Raw genomic sequence first — 16011 nt, 5'->3', positions numbered from 1 at the left:
CGGCGGTGAGAAGCCCACGTACCACAAAAAAAAAAACAGGAGGTCAGTAAGAGCGCTGCTCCTAAAGGGCCAGCTCCACCTGAGGTTGTCAGGACAGCCAGGTCCTTATTGATCACGTTGACTCTCTTTTTAAACTTTGATCAGAGATAAACAAAGCAAGTGTCACTTTTGAATGAAGACAGGATAACATCCACAGAGTGTGGGTCGTTATTGAAGGTGTTCCTTCCAGGGTGAGGTTAACCCTTCAGGGGAATATACTGACCTACTCCATGGTGTTGCATAGGAAAGAGGGCTCACAGAATATGGGTGTTGGGAGGTGTCAGGGGTCGTCTGGGCTAGGGATTGCAAATTGGTGGCCTGTGGTCAGAGTTGGCTTGTGTATTTTCCTTAGCCAGTTTGGTGTTGGCCCATAAAGTGTTTTTACAATTTTGGAATTAGTCACCGGCATTTTAAAATCAGATGATTCACGTAGGGATTTCTCTCTTTGCTTTTGAAATATGGGGCCACGCCCCTCCCAGCGCCTTCCCCACTCCTTCCTTCACCCCTTGGGACATGCACTCTGCACTTTGCCACAGTCTCCACTCCTCTCTAATGTCTTCCCAACATTAAGACTGCCTGGCAGCCACCATGTATCCCAGTTTGAATTGTTTTTCTTTAAGTAAGGTTGAAATGGAAGTGGATCTTAAACTTGTTTCTCTCTCAAAGTGGAAATGTGGAAGACAGACCAAGCGGGCCCTAGAGCTAAGGAAAAACAGTGGGGAGCATATTGTGGCACTGAAGACCGTTCCCTGTTTAGTGCAGCGGCCTCTGTGCTGAAAGGATTTATCTTAAGACGCACGGACCACTTTGCTCATTGCATTCCCCACCTGGTCTCTGCGGGCGTTTTGCCGTGACTCAGGGCCAGAATCGCTTCTCTGGTCTAAGAGCTCAGAGATGTGCTGAAACATACTCTTCTAAAAAATCATAGTCGCTCACTGCCAGACCATCGCCGTTCTTTCTGAGACCTCATGCAGGATAGGGGCACTGCTTAAAGGGTCAGAGCTCTAACTTGGGGAGTGAGAGGATTTTTATAAGAATTAGTGAGCAGCCAAAAATTTAAAAAGAAAAAAAACCCCAAAATATCCATTTGTGTATAGCCTCTTGGAAAAACACAAAGTTCCAACCTCCACAGCTCTGTGGCAAGCAGAAGGGGCCAAACCAATCTACTTTCCTGCCCTGTTGAAAAGCAGGCAGGCAGCAGACAAGGGGCAAGCAGCAGAGGTAATCTGCATGCATCAGAGCACAGCCCGTGAGTATCTGGATACCATGCTGCTTGTTCTGTTGTAGGGAGAGAGATCAAAGCAGCAGCTTCTTACCAGCAGGGGGGCGGGGCGGCCGGACACTGGGAGATCTGAGAAATGGCCCCTGTCCCTTTACCCTGTGAACCCTGTTTCTTCATCCCCTCTGCCCACGCTGTGGGTGGTTACAGGGATCAAATGAGACAGCACGCTGAAGCATTCTGAAAGCTCGGGGGCTACAGAGGGCAGACAGATGCCAGAGGGAACTTCAGGGTCTTTCTCCACGGCCAGTCTGCCAGCTGGTCCTTTTGGTTCCATCACCCACACCTCTCCCAACTTGTCTTCTCCACCACACTGCCGCCATCTGAGTGCAGGGCGCTCCCACCCCCCAGCCTGGGCTCCTGTGAGTGCCTCCTGACTGCCCTCCCGGTCCCATTCCGGCCCCCCAGCCCATCCACCTGGCAGGAAGAGCGCGTCTGTGACTCAGTCCTCCAGAACCTTCCCTTGCCTTTGGAAGCGTGACTTACCACGACCTGTCGGGGGAGCCCCCCGTGGCATGGCTTGCCCACCCCTGCTCTGCAGGTCACGCCAATCCTCTGTCCAGCTGGACCTTCCCCGGATGCCTCCGCCCGGACCACTCCACCCTCACCAGCTCTCTGGCCTGCGTTCAGTGACCCTTCCTCCCCAGGGCCCTGCCCCTCCTCATTTCCTGCCACATCACAGCACTGATCACACCTGGCCTGGTGTTTTTTTTAAATTATAGCGAAATACACATACTGTGAAATGGACCATCTTAATCATCTCTGAGTGTACGGTTCAGTAGTGTTAAGTACATTCACACTGTTGTGCAACCTCCAGAACTCTTCATTGCAAAACCGAGACTGTATTCGTTAAACAGCAACTCCCCATCCTCCCTGCCCCCAGCCCCTGCCAACCGCCGTTCTTTCTGTCTCTGTGAATTTTCCTCCTCTGGGAAGCTCCTGTGATGGAATCATACAGTATTCGTCTTTTAGTGACGGCTTATTTCCCTTAGCGTTATGTCCTTTAAGTTCATCTCTGTGTGGCATGTGACAGGATTTCCTTCCTTTTTAAGGCTGAATAATGTTCTGTTGTACGTATAGACCACATTTTGTCTTTCCATTCATCTGTTGATAGACACTTGGGTAGTTTCTACCTTTGGCTGTTGTGAATAGTGCTATGAACCTGGGTGTACAGATATTTCATCAAGATCCTGCTTCCAGTTCTTTTGAGTCTGTATCCAGAAGTAGGATTGCTGGACCATCTGGTAGTTCTATTGTTAGTTTTCTAAGGAATCATCTTGCTGTTTCTGATAGTGACTGTACCATTTTACATTTTCACAAACAATGCACAAAGGTTCCAATTTGTCCACACCCTCGTCAACACTTGTTATTTTCTGTTTTTTGTTTGTTTGGTTTTTTCTGTTTTAAATTGTGGCTATTCTCATGGGTTTGAGATGGTTTTATCTATAGTAGGTTGTATTTGCTAATCCCAAACTCCTAATTTATCCCTCCTCTCCCTCTCCCCTTTGGTAACCATAAGTTTGTTCTCTGTGTCTGTGAGTCTGTTTTTGTTTTGTACATAAGTTCGTTTGTATCATATTTTATTTTATTATTTTTTTTGCGGTACGCGGGCCTCTCAATGTTGTGGCCTCTCTCATTGCGGAGCACAGGCTCCGGACGCTCAGACTCAGCGGCCATGGCTCACGGGCCCAGCCGCTCCGCGGCATGTGGGATCTTCCCAGACCGGGGCACAAACCCGTGTCCCCTGCATCGGCAGGCGGACTCTCAACCACTGCGCCACCAGGGAAGCCCCTGTATCATATTTTAGATTCCACATATAAGTGATATCACATGATATTTGTCTTTCTCTGTCTGTCTGACTCACTTCACTTAGTATGATAATCTCTAGGTCCATCCATATTCCGGCAAATCTATGCCCATTTTTCAATCTGGTTGTTTTTTGTTTTTGCTGTTGTTATTGGCCTCTGGTTTTTAGGTGTAGAGAATTTGGTGTGCACTGGCTAAGCTCTGAGAGGGCAGGGCCATGCCCTCGTACCCTGCTGTCCCCCAGCACGGGGCCCTGCATGTGGTTTATTAGTGGATGAATAAACATGCAAGGAGCTCTCATCAGCAAAGGAAAAAAGAATGTATTAGTCTATCCATCCATTCTTGTTTCAAGGCTCTGGTCACATCTCTTTGGAACCATAGTATATGGGGTGACGAATGGAGGTGACTTGAAGAGGCTTTAAGATGGATAATCCAAAGTCTTGACACGTCATTTAACTGCTTTGGGACCATGCTCGTTTGATTGAGGATAAATCCTATTTTGCCTCATAAGGCTGGTCTCGATGGTGAAACTTTGCATGTGTTTAGTTATTTTATAGTTTCAAAATATGCTGCCATCTAATTAGTCTCCTTTGATCCTCCCTTATGAAGAAGGCAGGGCAAGGGTAATGCCAGCCCTATGATGGAAGGGCAGGAAGGAGAGGCTGACCCATACGCCCATCTCTTCCCTTCCTCGCATGTTTCCTCCTCGGTCCTCGGTGCTGATGCCCATCTCTTCCCTTCCTCGCATGTTTCCTCCTCGGTCCTCGGTGCTGATTCCCCTCCCTGATCTCAGTCCCTTCCCGGGTCAGTCACCTAGTCTTACCAGGTCTCTGCCGCTGATGGCCCTCCTCCCTCCCTGTTCCGTTTTCCCCTTTAATTCAGGTCCCTGTGGTTCCTTACTTGCATCACTGGTGTCTACCTCCAGGCACGATGCTGTTTACTGCTGCCAGAGTAAACTTTCTGAAGCCCAGATTTGTTCATTTTCCTATTGAGTTTGAATTCTTTGATGTTTCCACCTTGCCTTCAGGATAAAGTCCACACCCCTTGACGTGGTACCCTGGCTGCCTGCAGCACTGCATCCTCCTTGCCTGCATCCTTGAGATGCTGCATCCTCCGCCCAGGATGCCCTCCTCCCCACACCTGACTGCCCCAGCTTGTTCTCAAGTTTCTATATCTTCCTGTTTACCCTGAGGGGCTGCCCCAGCTGGAGTCGGCCCTCCATTGCCTTGGCTCCCTGTGTGGCTGTCTGCCTGTCTGTAGGTCATTGTACATTTATTTGTCAGTCTCCCCACTGGTCTATGCTCTCTGAAGCCAGGGCAGCGTCTTTTATCTCCGTGTTTCAATAATTAGCCCAGTGGCTCTCACAGAGTAGGGTCTTTGTGGAAGGTAGGAGGGAGAGGGAAAGCTTGTCTGATCTCAAAGTTCATGCGCTCCATGTCTTTACTGCCCCCTCCCACCCCACCCCCACCCCCCGACCACCAGTGCATTCTCCCAGTCCAGGGTGGCGGGTCATGGGTTGACTCCCAGAGTGACCCAATCAGCTCTGCTTCGCTCTGCAGCCACCCTGAAACTCACCCACCCTGGCCTGCCTTCTGGTAAACGCATCCCAGCAAAGAGAGATGACTCGTGTGTGACTCAGCACGAAGGCAGCACAGCTGGAAAGGGGGCCAATGTGTCTGCTTGGGGGAGGGCGGGCCACAGAGCACCAGGGATCCAGGCCTGCCAACTGGAACGAAGGCACGAATCCTCCTCTGTCCGCGAAGAGAGAGGCTGTAGTAGCAGAGCTTTACAAAACTTAGATACCTGGGATTCCATCTAATTTATTACTACGAAATAATATTTTATTAAACTACTATTTAGTGCATGCCTACCATGGTTATAGGCACTGGTAAGTATCTTGCATACAGATTATCTCGTTTAATCCTCACAATAGCCCAACAACCACAAAAATAATAGCAAATACATGTATAGCGCTTACTGTGCACCAGATACTATTCTAAGTAAGCACTTTGCACTTTTGAAGTCACCTCATTCTCACAGTAACCCTGCAGTACAGGAACTGCTGTTATCCTCATTTTACAGATGAGGAATCTGAGGCACAGAAAGGTCAGAGGTGCTCCAGAGTCACACAGGAAATAAATGACATTTTCTTTATCCATTTGTCTGTTGATGGACACTTAGGTTGCTTCCATGTCTTGGCTCTTGTAAATAGTGCTGCTGTGAACACTGGGGTGCATGTATCTTTTTGAATTAAAGTTTTCATCTTTTTTTTTTCTGGATAAAGAAGGAGTTTTATACACGCACACGCACACACAATGGAGTATCACTCAGCCATAAAAAAGAATGAAATAATGCCATTTGCAGCAACATGGATGGACCTAGAGATGATCATACTAAGTGAAGTAAGTCAGAGACAAATATGGTATCACTCATATGTGGAATCTAAAAAATAATACAATAAATCTGTTTACAAAACAGAAACAGACATAGAAAACAAGCTTATAGTTAGTTACCAGAGGGGAAGGTGGTGGGAGGGATAAATTAGGAGTATGGGATTAATAGATGCACACGACTATATATAAAATAGACAAGCAACAAGCATTTAATGGATAGCACAAGGGACTATATTCAATATCTTGTAATAACCTATACTGGAACATAATCTAAAAAATATATATAGCTGAACCATTTTGCTGTACACCTGTAACTGACACAATATTATAAATCAACTATACTTCAATTTTTTTGAAAAAGAGGGAGGTGTGGGTTCCCTGGTGGCCTAGTGGTTACGATTCCGGGCTTTCACCCTGGGTTCAATCTCTGGTCCAGGAACTGAGATCCCACAAGCTGCGTGGTTTGGCAAAAAAAAAAAAAAAACCATCAATATCAAAAAAATAAAAACAAAGAGGGAGGAAATAAATGGCAGAGCTTTGATACAAGCTCAGGTTTCTGAGTCCACACTCTTTTTTTTTTTTAAATTATTTTTATTTTTGGCTGCGTTGGGTCTTCATTGCTGCGCGCTTTCTCTAGTTATGGAGAGCAGGGGCTACTCTTCGTTGTGGTGCGTGGGCTTCTCATTGCGGTGGCTTCTCTTTGCTGCAGAGCACGGGCTCTAGGTGCGCAGGCTTCGATAGTTGTGGCTCGTGGGCTCTAGAGCACAGGCTCTGTAGCTGTGGCACACGGGCTTAGTTAGTCCGCGGCATGTGGGATCTTCCTGGACCAGGGATCAAACCCATGTCCCCTGCATTGGCAGGCGGATTCTTAACCACTGTGCCACCAGGGAAGTCCTGAGTCCACACTCTTAACCCTGCATCATGCTTCCTCGATGAAGTATAACTGCAATCCCATTTTTACAGGGAAGGCGATTACGGCTCAGAGAGGTTGGTCACTTTTCTATAGTCACACAGCCAGGGAATGATGGAGGTTGGTGGTCTCCAGTTGCTGGCTGCAGCCACTGTGCCTTCCTGCCCCGATCAGGAGACATCGTCATGATATGCCGTGTGCTGGCTTCTCCTTTCCCCTCTGCACTGGTGCTCCCAAGGGCCAAGTCCAGAGGGTGGGTGGGGTTCTCGGGAAGAACATCCTCTAAGTCTGGGGTTACAGCCAAAGGGAAGCGTTTGATAGCACATTCTGCTCCAGATCTCCTTTCAGTTTTGGGTCCCAGAGCACTTCCTCACCCAGGGATGCTGACGTGGCTCTCGTTGCCTCCACAGATGGCGAGACGGTGCACTACCACTACGGGCCGAAGGACCTGGTCACAGTCTTGTTCTACATCTTCATCACCATCATCCTGCACGCTGTGGTGCAGGAGTACATTTTAGACGTGAGTGACGTGTCTGGATTCCGAGATGGGAAGCTGGGGGGTTCGGCGGGTGGAGCAGCTGCAGCTGTGAGGCCTTCGCTTTGTTTGGAGGCCCTGGTTGGTCCTATAGCAACAGGATCTCCTGCACCACAGTTTGGTCTCCGTCCCCCTCAAAGCCTTCGTAGCACGTGGGACCACAGTGTTTATTACACGGGAGGGAGCTGCCTGACGTATGACGACACGGTGTCCTCAGGGGTCGAACACAGCAACCCTTGGGGGATGTTTTCTTTACATCTCAGCTAAAGACATTCATCTCGCCGCTTTCTCAAAATGCTTGCCTTAAACTAAACACTATACGCACACACGAGGCTTCCATGAAATAACTTGGATGAGGCTGGCTTCAAACTTCAGCCCTTTTGTGGGGAGAAAACAGGAGTTTGAAACCTGCCGTTACCTGTACACTCATGTTAATATGCAGGATTCTCTTCTTTAGAAAATCAGCAAACGGCTTCACCTCTCCAAGGTCAAGCACAGCAAGTTCAACGAATCTGGACAGCTGGTCGTCTTTCACCTCAGCTCGGTGATCTGGTGCTTCTACGTGGTGGTCACGGTGAGTGGTCCTAGGGGCTGCTGATGGCTGGGGCCCGGGCTGCCATGTTATCGCCGGGAGAGAGGAGTCAGTGGTTTAGATGCTGTTTAATAGCTGGGGAGCGTCCTCTGGTCCAGAAGTAAACACTTGTTGTCGTTATGATGTGATGTCACGGTGATGACAGCGTATAGCTCCACAGCTCTGTGTTCCGTCCTGGGGCCCTCGCACGGTGCTGTTCCCTGAGCTGAGTTTTATGTTCATTCCGGTACCTGTGTTATGGATTGAAGAAATCCAAGCTCAGGCCCCATGGTCACGTGGCTCTGAAGTGGCCAGGCCTTGGACTTGAGGGTCTGGTTCTGTTGCACCACACCGGCCTGCCGAAGCTCGGCCAGCATCCCCCTGCGTGCACGTCAGGTCCCGTCAGAGTCAGTGCTGTTTCTACGAATGCCTGGAGGACCAGACAGTTGACTCACCTCCCCTTTTGCACAAGAATACTCTTATTTCAAGCAACCTTTGATACAGCAAAATTCCTTCGTACAAAGGAATGTGGACAGCCTTTCGGGGTCCTTTGTAACAAGCCTGTCGTCCTAGGAAGTGTTTAATCCCCTCCATCCCCCCCAACCTGGAGCACCTCCTGTCTGTAACCGGGTCTCTTCCTCAGGAGCTAGAATTGTCCTGTGAGAAATCCAGGGCCAGGGCTTGGAAAATTCAGCAACCCTGTGACCTCCTAGAAGCTTCCTTCCCTGCCTCCCCTGACCTCTCACCCCCTTCCCCTTCCTTAGCAACAGTGATGAGCTTTCCCGTCTTCAAGACCAACTTATCTGTCTGCGAGCTGAACGCTGAATCCATATTCTCAAAGCGGGACTCAGCATGCCCTTTTGTATATTACCTTTATTTCTATTATCATTTAATCACAGAACAATAGGAATTTTAAATGCAGGGCCCAAGGCCTCTGTGCTCTGGAGCAGGCCTGCCACATTATACTCCCCCTGGGGCAGACTTTGTGTGTGGTCTGTGTGAGTAGCGCCCCCTACCTTTGTGCAGCACACGTGCGGCCCCGGGAAGTCTAGGTACGGCTGGGCTCAGGCCTCTCCCAGCCACTGGGTGTTTGGTTTACGCGGCCTCTGGAGACCCCGAGCTGCCTTGAAGCAGAACAGCCCTCGGGTCCCACGGACATTTAACTGCTCTTGCAGGAGAAGCGTTGCCTCATCTCTGAATCACTTTTGCCCTTTCTGCCTCAACCCACCGTCCACCCCAGCTGTGACCCAGTTTCACCAGATTCGCAGGCCAACAGCCAAGGGACTTCCCCCCAGTTCCAGAGTGTGCAAGGCTCCTGGGCCATCCAGGGCTTAGAAATGATGCTCGTTAGTCTGGAGCTGCTACGCTTTTCTGGGGACGTTTATAACAGGCTTTTACCATGGTGATAGCCAGGTCTCCACTCAGCATCTCCAGAAGGAGAATAGAGACCAAGGGAGCCTGGAAAGTTCCAGTGACCCCAGGTCCTGATACATCGTGTGGCTCTCAGACCTCACCTGCTCCCTCCAGGCCATTCTGCACGGAGTGAAGGTGACTGAAGAACAGAGGGTCGTTTTGTAAAAGGAGTGAAAACAGCTAGTTTTTTAAATCCTATGTTTCTGTTATGATGAACTCGTTCTCGATTCTTCTCTTTCGCTCTCCGGTCAGTCCATCGGCAGGTTCCCCCACCCACTGCCACCAGCACATGGAGCGTCTGTCGCTGCTCTCTGCCTCTGCCCCCGGGCCCATGGGTCTCTCCAGGGGATGCTTGACAATATGCTACCAGCATCTCGTGGGTCGAGGCCAGCGATGCAGCAGAATGTCCTGTAGTGCCCAGGACAGTCCCCACAGCAAAGACAGTCTGGCCCCAGGTGTCACTAGTGCCACGGTCAGGAGGCCCTGAGCTGCATCTCTTGCTGGACCACTTCTGGAAGGAGGCCGTTTCCACTCCTGTGTCCGCTCACCCCAATCCATCGTCTGCCCAGCCAGACAGATCTTTTTAGAACATAAACCAGGTCTCGCATCCCCTGCCTCAAATCCCCTGTCGCGCTCGTGCTGAAGTGGGTCTCCCTCCTCACTCCTGTGCTCCGGGTGCTGCTGGCCTTATCTGTCTGGCTCGCTGGCCCCAGCCCCACTGTTCCTCTGACTCTCCTGGCTCTCCTGCCTCCTGCGCTTTGCAGGGGTGCTTCCTCTGCTGCAGTGCTCTGTCCCCTGACACCCCGTGCCATCCAGGTCTCCACCTACACGTAACCTCTGCAGAGAACTCCCCGCACACTTGTGTCTGCTGCACCACGCCTGTTGCTGTGGCATTTTCTTGAGCTGTGTGTTCTCTGCTGCCTGCCTCTCCCTCATACTAGCCCCCGAGCTGCTGGGAGCAGGCACCGTGCGCACTGCTATCCCCCAAGCGCAGTTCCTGGTGCACGCTAGGTGCTCACTCAATATTGTCCTGAGAAGGGAATAAGTCGACTGCGAATGCCTCTTCTTGTTCCAACCTTCAACAGTTTTTAAAGTAATGAATTGCTTGTTTTTATGAACATCATAGATGATCATTTAAAAAAAAATAAGCCATACATAAAAGTTTGAAAAAGAAAGTAAAAATTGACCCTAAACCCCTCCCCCCACGAAATAACCAGCTTGATCTTGGTGTTGAATTCAGACATTTCTCTCTGCATTGATCCAGGCAGGGTGATGGGGTCGTAGATGGGCCAACTGATAATTTAATAAGAATGTCGACCTCCTACCTTTAGTCTAGCTCTCAGCTACTGTTCATCGTTCAGGGGACGCAAAACGCTGTGCTGGGCAAGCAGGGTGGGAGGGTGCCTGGCTTCCCAGGGTGCCTCCCTTCACAGTTTAAACCTGCAGCCCAGCGCTCAGCGGGAGCGCCTCTGAGGCAGGGGCTCAGGTAAGGGCTGCCTTCTGACACACAGACTGCCTGCAGCAGAACCTCAGCAGTGGGTGTTCCTGAAGGACCACTGGGTCCAGGCAGCAGCTGGCTGTGTCAGGACTAGATGCTGCTCTCTCTTCCTGTGGTGCTTTTTGTTCATCCACTGGAAAGGAAGACTGCAGGGGAGGGGAGGGGGTGTGCCAGCCCGCTGAGGCCTCCCTTGCTCCTGGTTGATTTGTAGAATCAGGAGAGAACAGAGGATCTTAAAGGCCGCCCCCCCAGACGGCAGGCCCACTGGCGGGTGGGATCTGGGGGCGAGCCCACACTCGGTGTGCTGTGCTGAGCTCCGAGGGGCCCCGGCCCAGCCTCCCTGGGCGGTTGCCTGGCCCGAGGTCTGGAAAAGACTGTTCTCAGTGAGTCATTCTTCCTCTGGCCGCCTTGCTTGCCTCCCTCCGCCCGGGACTGCCCCTCACAGGCCGGCAGCATTGTTCTGGGGCGTTTTCTCTGCTGGTTGGCTTCACAGTTCTGATTTCTTTGTCTCCTAAGTAAAGCGCCAAGCTGGGGAGGGTCCCTGTTTAAAATCACAGGATCGTCTGGGCTTTTTGAGCTCTTAGATTGCTGTCAGGGCTGCTTTTCTTGGCCAGTCTTTTTGGCGGAAATTCTTCTCCCACTTCGATCCCAGAAGTACCATTTTCATCCTTAAATACATTGGTGTTTCCTCTAGGAAGGAATGGCCTCCCCACTTCGGTTTCCCTGGAAAAGGGGGTAGGGAGGGCGAAGGCCGTGAACCTGTGTGCCCGGGGCCGGCATCTGATGCAGGCGGCGTGTGGGGGGCAGAGAGGGGTGGCCCCAGTGTGGGTGCGGAAAAGCCCTCTCCTCCCACCCCCGCGCGCCCCAGAGCCTCTGCCGGACTCTGAGGGGGAGATGGAATGTGGCCGGGAGGGTCTGGTGGGGAGACCCTTTCCTTCAAACCTAAGTTACTGTGACTGCCCTGGGGCCTGTGCCTGATGGGACCCGTCTGTTGAGTCATTGTGCTAATGAGGCCCTGGTCGTATCTGAAATGTCCAGGGGCACTTAGGGACTCAGGGTCTGGGTGGGAGTATGACTGAGGCTCCAGTAGTCACCTGGAGGCTCCTCTGGGAACTGCTGGGCCTCCTCCCCGCCCAGGGCAGCCCCGTCCTCAGTCCCGGTGGGAACATCTGAGGCTCTGGGCCTCCTCATCAAAGCCACCAGTCGGTTGGTTTATTTCTGACTCACCAGGACAGCCAGGCCTGGGGCGCTTGGACCAGGAGGCTTGAGGCGCAGCTCAGAATTCAGTCGTGCTGCCAAGAAGCCCCCTTGTTTTGGGAACTCCCTCCTTTCCCTGTTTCTAAAAGGAGGTCAGGCTGGCGTCACCTCCTCCGCCCTCTCTGAGCGTCGCGTGGCGTCAGCCTCCTTTTGCTCGTGGTGGGCCGTTTCCGCGTATGTTCTGTAATCTTGGATTATAAACTCATCTTTGGCAAGGTTGTGTGTGTGAGAACCCTGTATGTTCTCGGATGGAAGTACGTCCCGATGGCCTCACCGGCCCACAGATACTGTTAATACCAAGTTCTTAGCGTGAGGGCGCCTAGACACACAGGTGATGTCCATTTGAGCTCCAAACCCACGTGAACGTGAATCTGAAGTTACAGATTTTCAGGGGGTCATATTTTTGTTTCCATCCTGAGCCCCGGGTGAGCAGACATGGTCCTCTTCTCCCTGCCTTGCTCGTCGGACCCTTCCTAGTCTCCCTTTTCTCTGGGGTGCTGGCCCTTTAAGGGTCTTCTGTTCCCACGCAGGCGCGAAAGCTCTGGCCCTACAGCCTCACCCGCTCAGGCTTTTAGCTCCCTACCCTCTTGGGCCCTCCGGTTTTCCCTTTCTTATTGTGAGCTCAGCTTTGCATTGAAAAGAACATTTGTTAGATTGCATCCAGCATGTCCAGATGTTTTGTAACAGGAGGGTTTTCAGGTCACCTCCCCTACTCTGTAAGAGGACCTGGGCTAGATACTGGAGATGCAAGGAGGCGCCAGAAAAAGAAGCCAGAAAAGAAGGCACGAGCAGAGCCCTGGCGGCCGGCAGTGATGGTGCTATGTGATAAGTGTCACACGTGAGGCCCGTTGGGGAGGCCTGGGGGGTCCTGCCATACTTTTTATTTGTGGTGGTGTGAAAAGCCAAAGTAGGCTTTTCGTTTTTCCGGGGGACGGTGGCTCTGGAGTCCATTTGCTCATTCACTCTACAAGCATTTCCTGAGTGCCTGCACGCCAGGCATAACACTCGACGCTGTCACGTAAACATAAACTGTCACATTTATTTCTAACAATAACTCTGGAGGGTATTTTGATCCTCGTTTTACAGAGGAGCCAGCTGGAGCCCAGGGAGACAGACTCGCTCAGAGGACGCAGCTGATCAGTGTCAGACCCACAGTCAGACTCGGGTCCTCCGACCCCAGAGCAGGGCTCTTCCTCCTACATCACGGCTCTCTTCCATAGTAAAGAGACGGGCCAAGTGCCAGAGGGGTTCCATGTTCATGTTTCCTGTTCCTTCCTCATGCTGGCAGCTGGGGACTAGGTGCAACCCTGACCCTGACCCCTGACCCCCGGGCCCGCCCAGCAGGCCTCACGTTCACATTTCTAAACGCCGTCTCTTCCCGTCCACTACAGGAAGGATATTTAACAAACCCAAGGAGCCTCTGGGAAGACTATCCGCATGTGTACCTCCCGTGAGTATTGTCACCCTCTGTCCCCAGGGAGGAGCGGGCTGGTGCACTGGCTTCTCGCCCCACAATGTGGGCAGAACACAGGCCGGCGAGCCCGAGGACCAGAGCGCCCCCGAGCCTGGCAGGGCCCAGTGTCGTGGAGGCAGACGTCTGGGAGCTGCTTCCTCCCCGTGTTCTTATGGGCAATTCCTGAAATGACACGTCAACTGCAGGAGCCCGGGCACAGGGTCCTGTCTCTGCCCAGGCTGCCCTCACAGAGCACCGCAGGTGGCAGGGTTCCCAGGGGCTTATAAACAGCAGACATCCCCTCCTCACAGTTCTGGAGGCTGGCAGACCCAGTGTCTGGTGAGGCCGCTTTCTGCTTCATGGATGACATCTTCTGTGTCCTCACGTGCAGAAGCAGAGAGGGGCCTCTTTCACAAGGGCACTAATCCCACTCTGGGGGGCTCCAGCCCCGTGACCTAATCACCTCCCAGAGGCCCCACGTCCCGGTACCATCACCGTAGGGGTTAGGATTTCAACGTGTGAATTTCGAGGGGGTGCAAACATTGGGTCTGTAGCAGGTTCCTACAGCGCCTGGGAGGGGCGGGGAAGCAGAGCCTCTGCACGGAGCTTTCTGGGCTGCGCCCTCCTGGCACCTGCACACGTCTGCACACATCTCCCCTCAGGCCTCCACGGGAGGCAGTGCCCCTCCTCTCCTGCGCCGACAGGACACCGGGAGGGCAGAGCTGGGCCCACATCCCCCAGAGACCACGGCCCTTAGAACAGCAGCACTGGGGACTGAGCAGAGTTAGGTCCTCCCTCTGGTGCTGAGACCCCTTTATTCCTCAGCTCATTCCTGCCACCTGCCATCTCCTGCCCCGACAGCGCTCTGGATTCAGCCCCCTCCTCAGCCTTCCCTCCTCTGCTCTCTCTTCATCCTTCTTGTGTCTTTTCATGGACTTTCCATGTCCCTCCACGTGCATGGTCTTGTGTGTGGAGCAGTGTCCTGGGCTCGGGCGTGGAGCTCACCATCCCCCCGCCCCTCCATTCCTCCCTCTCGGCCCAGCTCCTCACACCGCCTGGCCCTTGCCCCCACCCCACCCTGTGCTTGGCGAGCACCTGTAGGCGCTTCTCTCCATCCCTCTGGGTGACTGGTCCCCTTGTCTCCAGCTTCCAGGTGAAGTTCTTCTACCTGTGCCAGCTGGCCTACTGGCTGCACGCACTTCCTGAGCTCTACTTCCAGAAGGTACGGAAGGTGAGTACTGGTGGCCCCTCTGATACTGGTGGCCCCTCTGATGCTGCTGGCCCTCCCTCTGGCCGCCCACGTGTGGGGGTGGACACGGGGGTGTGTTGGCGGGTTGAGTGAGATGCTGAGCCAGTGCCTGTTGGAATCTCCCTGATGACCTCCAGGAGGGGGGCTGCCTTGTCAGACTCCCACACGAGACATGTGGCTTTGGGGGGCCTGACTCATCTTCGGGGGAGCGGATGGAGAGTTCTTTGCCTTTCCTTCAGTTTTGTTTTTTTTTTTAAAGCTTCTCTCTGGCTGATTTCCTAAAGCCCTGTTCCCCAGTCCCTGTCTCTTCTTTCTCAACCTAGTCCCGCCCCCTGACCACTGAGTCGCCTTCAGACTTTGTGCAGCCAGGTGCGCGTGTCCCCGGTGGGACCTGGGGCTGTCTGGCAGCCCCGCTCCGCAGGCCTGCCATGTCCTTCTGCACTCCCCCTGTTCCTCTGCCTCCCCCTGCATCTCCAGTTAGGGAATGAGCACATGTCCTGTTTGCCTCTCTTGTCTGCAGGAGGAGATTCCCCGGCAGCTCCAGTACATCTGCCTGTACCTGGTCCATATTGCGGGCGCGTACCTCTTCAAGTGAGTGACACCCGGAGCGGGCCAGATCTCCCTGCCTTTTATGTCTGTGCCTCTCTCCACACAGTCATTTAATCAGGAGGCATTTCTTAGACACTTACTGTGTGCCGAGCACCATGGTAAGACCTGGGAACACACAGATGGATAATGGAGGGTTCCTTTATGGTTACTGGATCATTCTCTGCCGAGCAGGAGAGACAGTTACAGACAAAGGTAAAGACGGTTAGTGGGATGAGCACTGTGCTACCGTAGGGACCACCTGCCGTGGGAACCCAGAGGAGCGACTACCTCAACCCGAGACAGGGCCAGGGAAGGATCCCAGGGACGCGGGCCGTGAACCAGGGCTTTGCCGGTTGAGGGCAGCCTGAGCGGGGCTCCTGCCCCGTGCATCCCGCCGGCGGCGCTGTCAGAGCTCGTGGCCCCGGACTCCCCTTCCCTTCGATTTGTAATGAAGGGTAGAGTCATCACTGCTTGGTTGTCCTCACGTCAGCAGAGTTGCTGTTGCCTTGAGTGTCTCTGTTGTGAAGAGAATCACTGCTGAGCAGGACCTGTCCTTCTAGTTTGGACTTTCCTTGGGCTTGGCTTTTGCGGTATAGGAGAGCACGCGCTGTATAACCTGCTCAGGTGCCCGGGGTCTCCTCGGTCCGCATGGCAGGCATCCCGTGAGAATGACTGACCCGGGGGACCGGAGCCAGGTCTGCTCTGTGGTCTCTGGAGGCCGAGAGCGGCGTCCGTGCCTGGCTGGGCCTCTGAGGGGCAGAGGCCGTGTGGGTGCAGCTCTGCTCTTGTGTCGCAGGCTCCTGTACGGGTGGGTGTGAGGAAGCTGTGCCGCGAGGATGGGGACGGAGAGGAGCAGGGCAGGGTCTGACCCTGTTTGGGCCGAGTTCTTGTTCTGGAAAGAGGCTAGAACAGAAGGCGGAGCAGCCGGTCCTTCGCAATCACGCTGGCCCGGCCCCAGCGAGGCCGGCCCGGCTCAAGGTGCAGCCGCCTCTCTCCACTCCTTTTTTTTTTTTTGCGGTA

At 53.0% G+C, this 16011-nt stretch overlaps 1 protein-coding gene across 3 annotated transcripts in view; it reads left to right on the top strand.

Moving 5' to 3' along the window:
• TRAM2 (translocation associated membrane protein 2) overlaps positions 1-16011 on the top strand; it is a 74964-nt gene that overhangs the window by 49963 nt on the left and 8990 nt on the right. For all 3 annotated transcript variants that reach the window (XR_009565697.1, XM_030870487.2, XM_030870485.2), the window contains exons 3-7: positions 6838-6947; positions 7420-7536; positions 13093-13151; positions 14301-14385; positions 14924-14994. Coding sequence is in view for 2 of the 3 variants with exons in the window: in XM_030870487.2 (XP_030726347.2) it covers positions 6838-6947; positions 7420-7536; positions 13093-13151; positions 14301-14385; positions 14924-14994 (442 nt within the window). In the remaining variant the exon portion in view is untranslated. The remainder of the gene's footprint in view (positions 1-6837; positions 6948-7419; positions 7537-13092; positions 13152-14300; positions 14386-14923; positions 14995-16011) is intronic.

The sequence above is a fragment of the Globicephala melas genome, chromosome 11, assembly GCF_963455315.2.
Source record: "Globicephala melas chromosome 11, mGloMel1.2, whole genome shotgun sequence".
In the NCBI taxonomy this organism is placed as follows: Eukaryota; Metazoa; Chordata; class Mammalia; order Artiodactyla; family Delphinidae; genus Globicephala; species Globicephala melas.
Note: the sequence above shows the minus strand (reverse complement) of the source record. Positions and strands in the feature narration are given on the sequence as shown.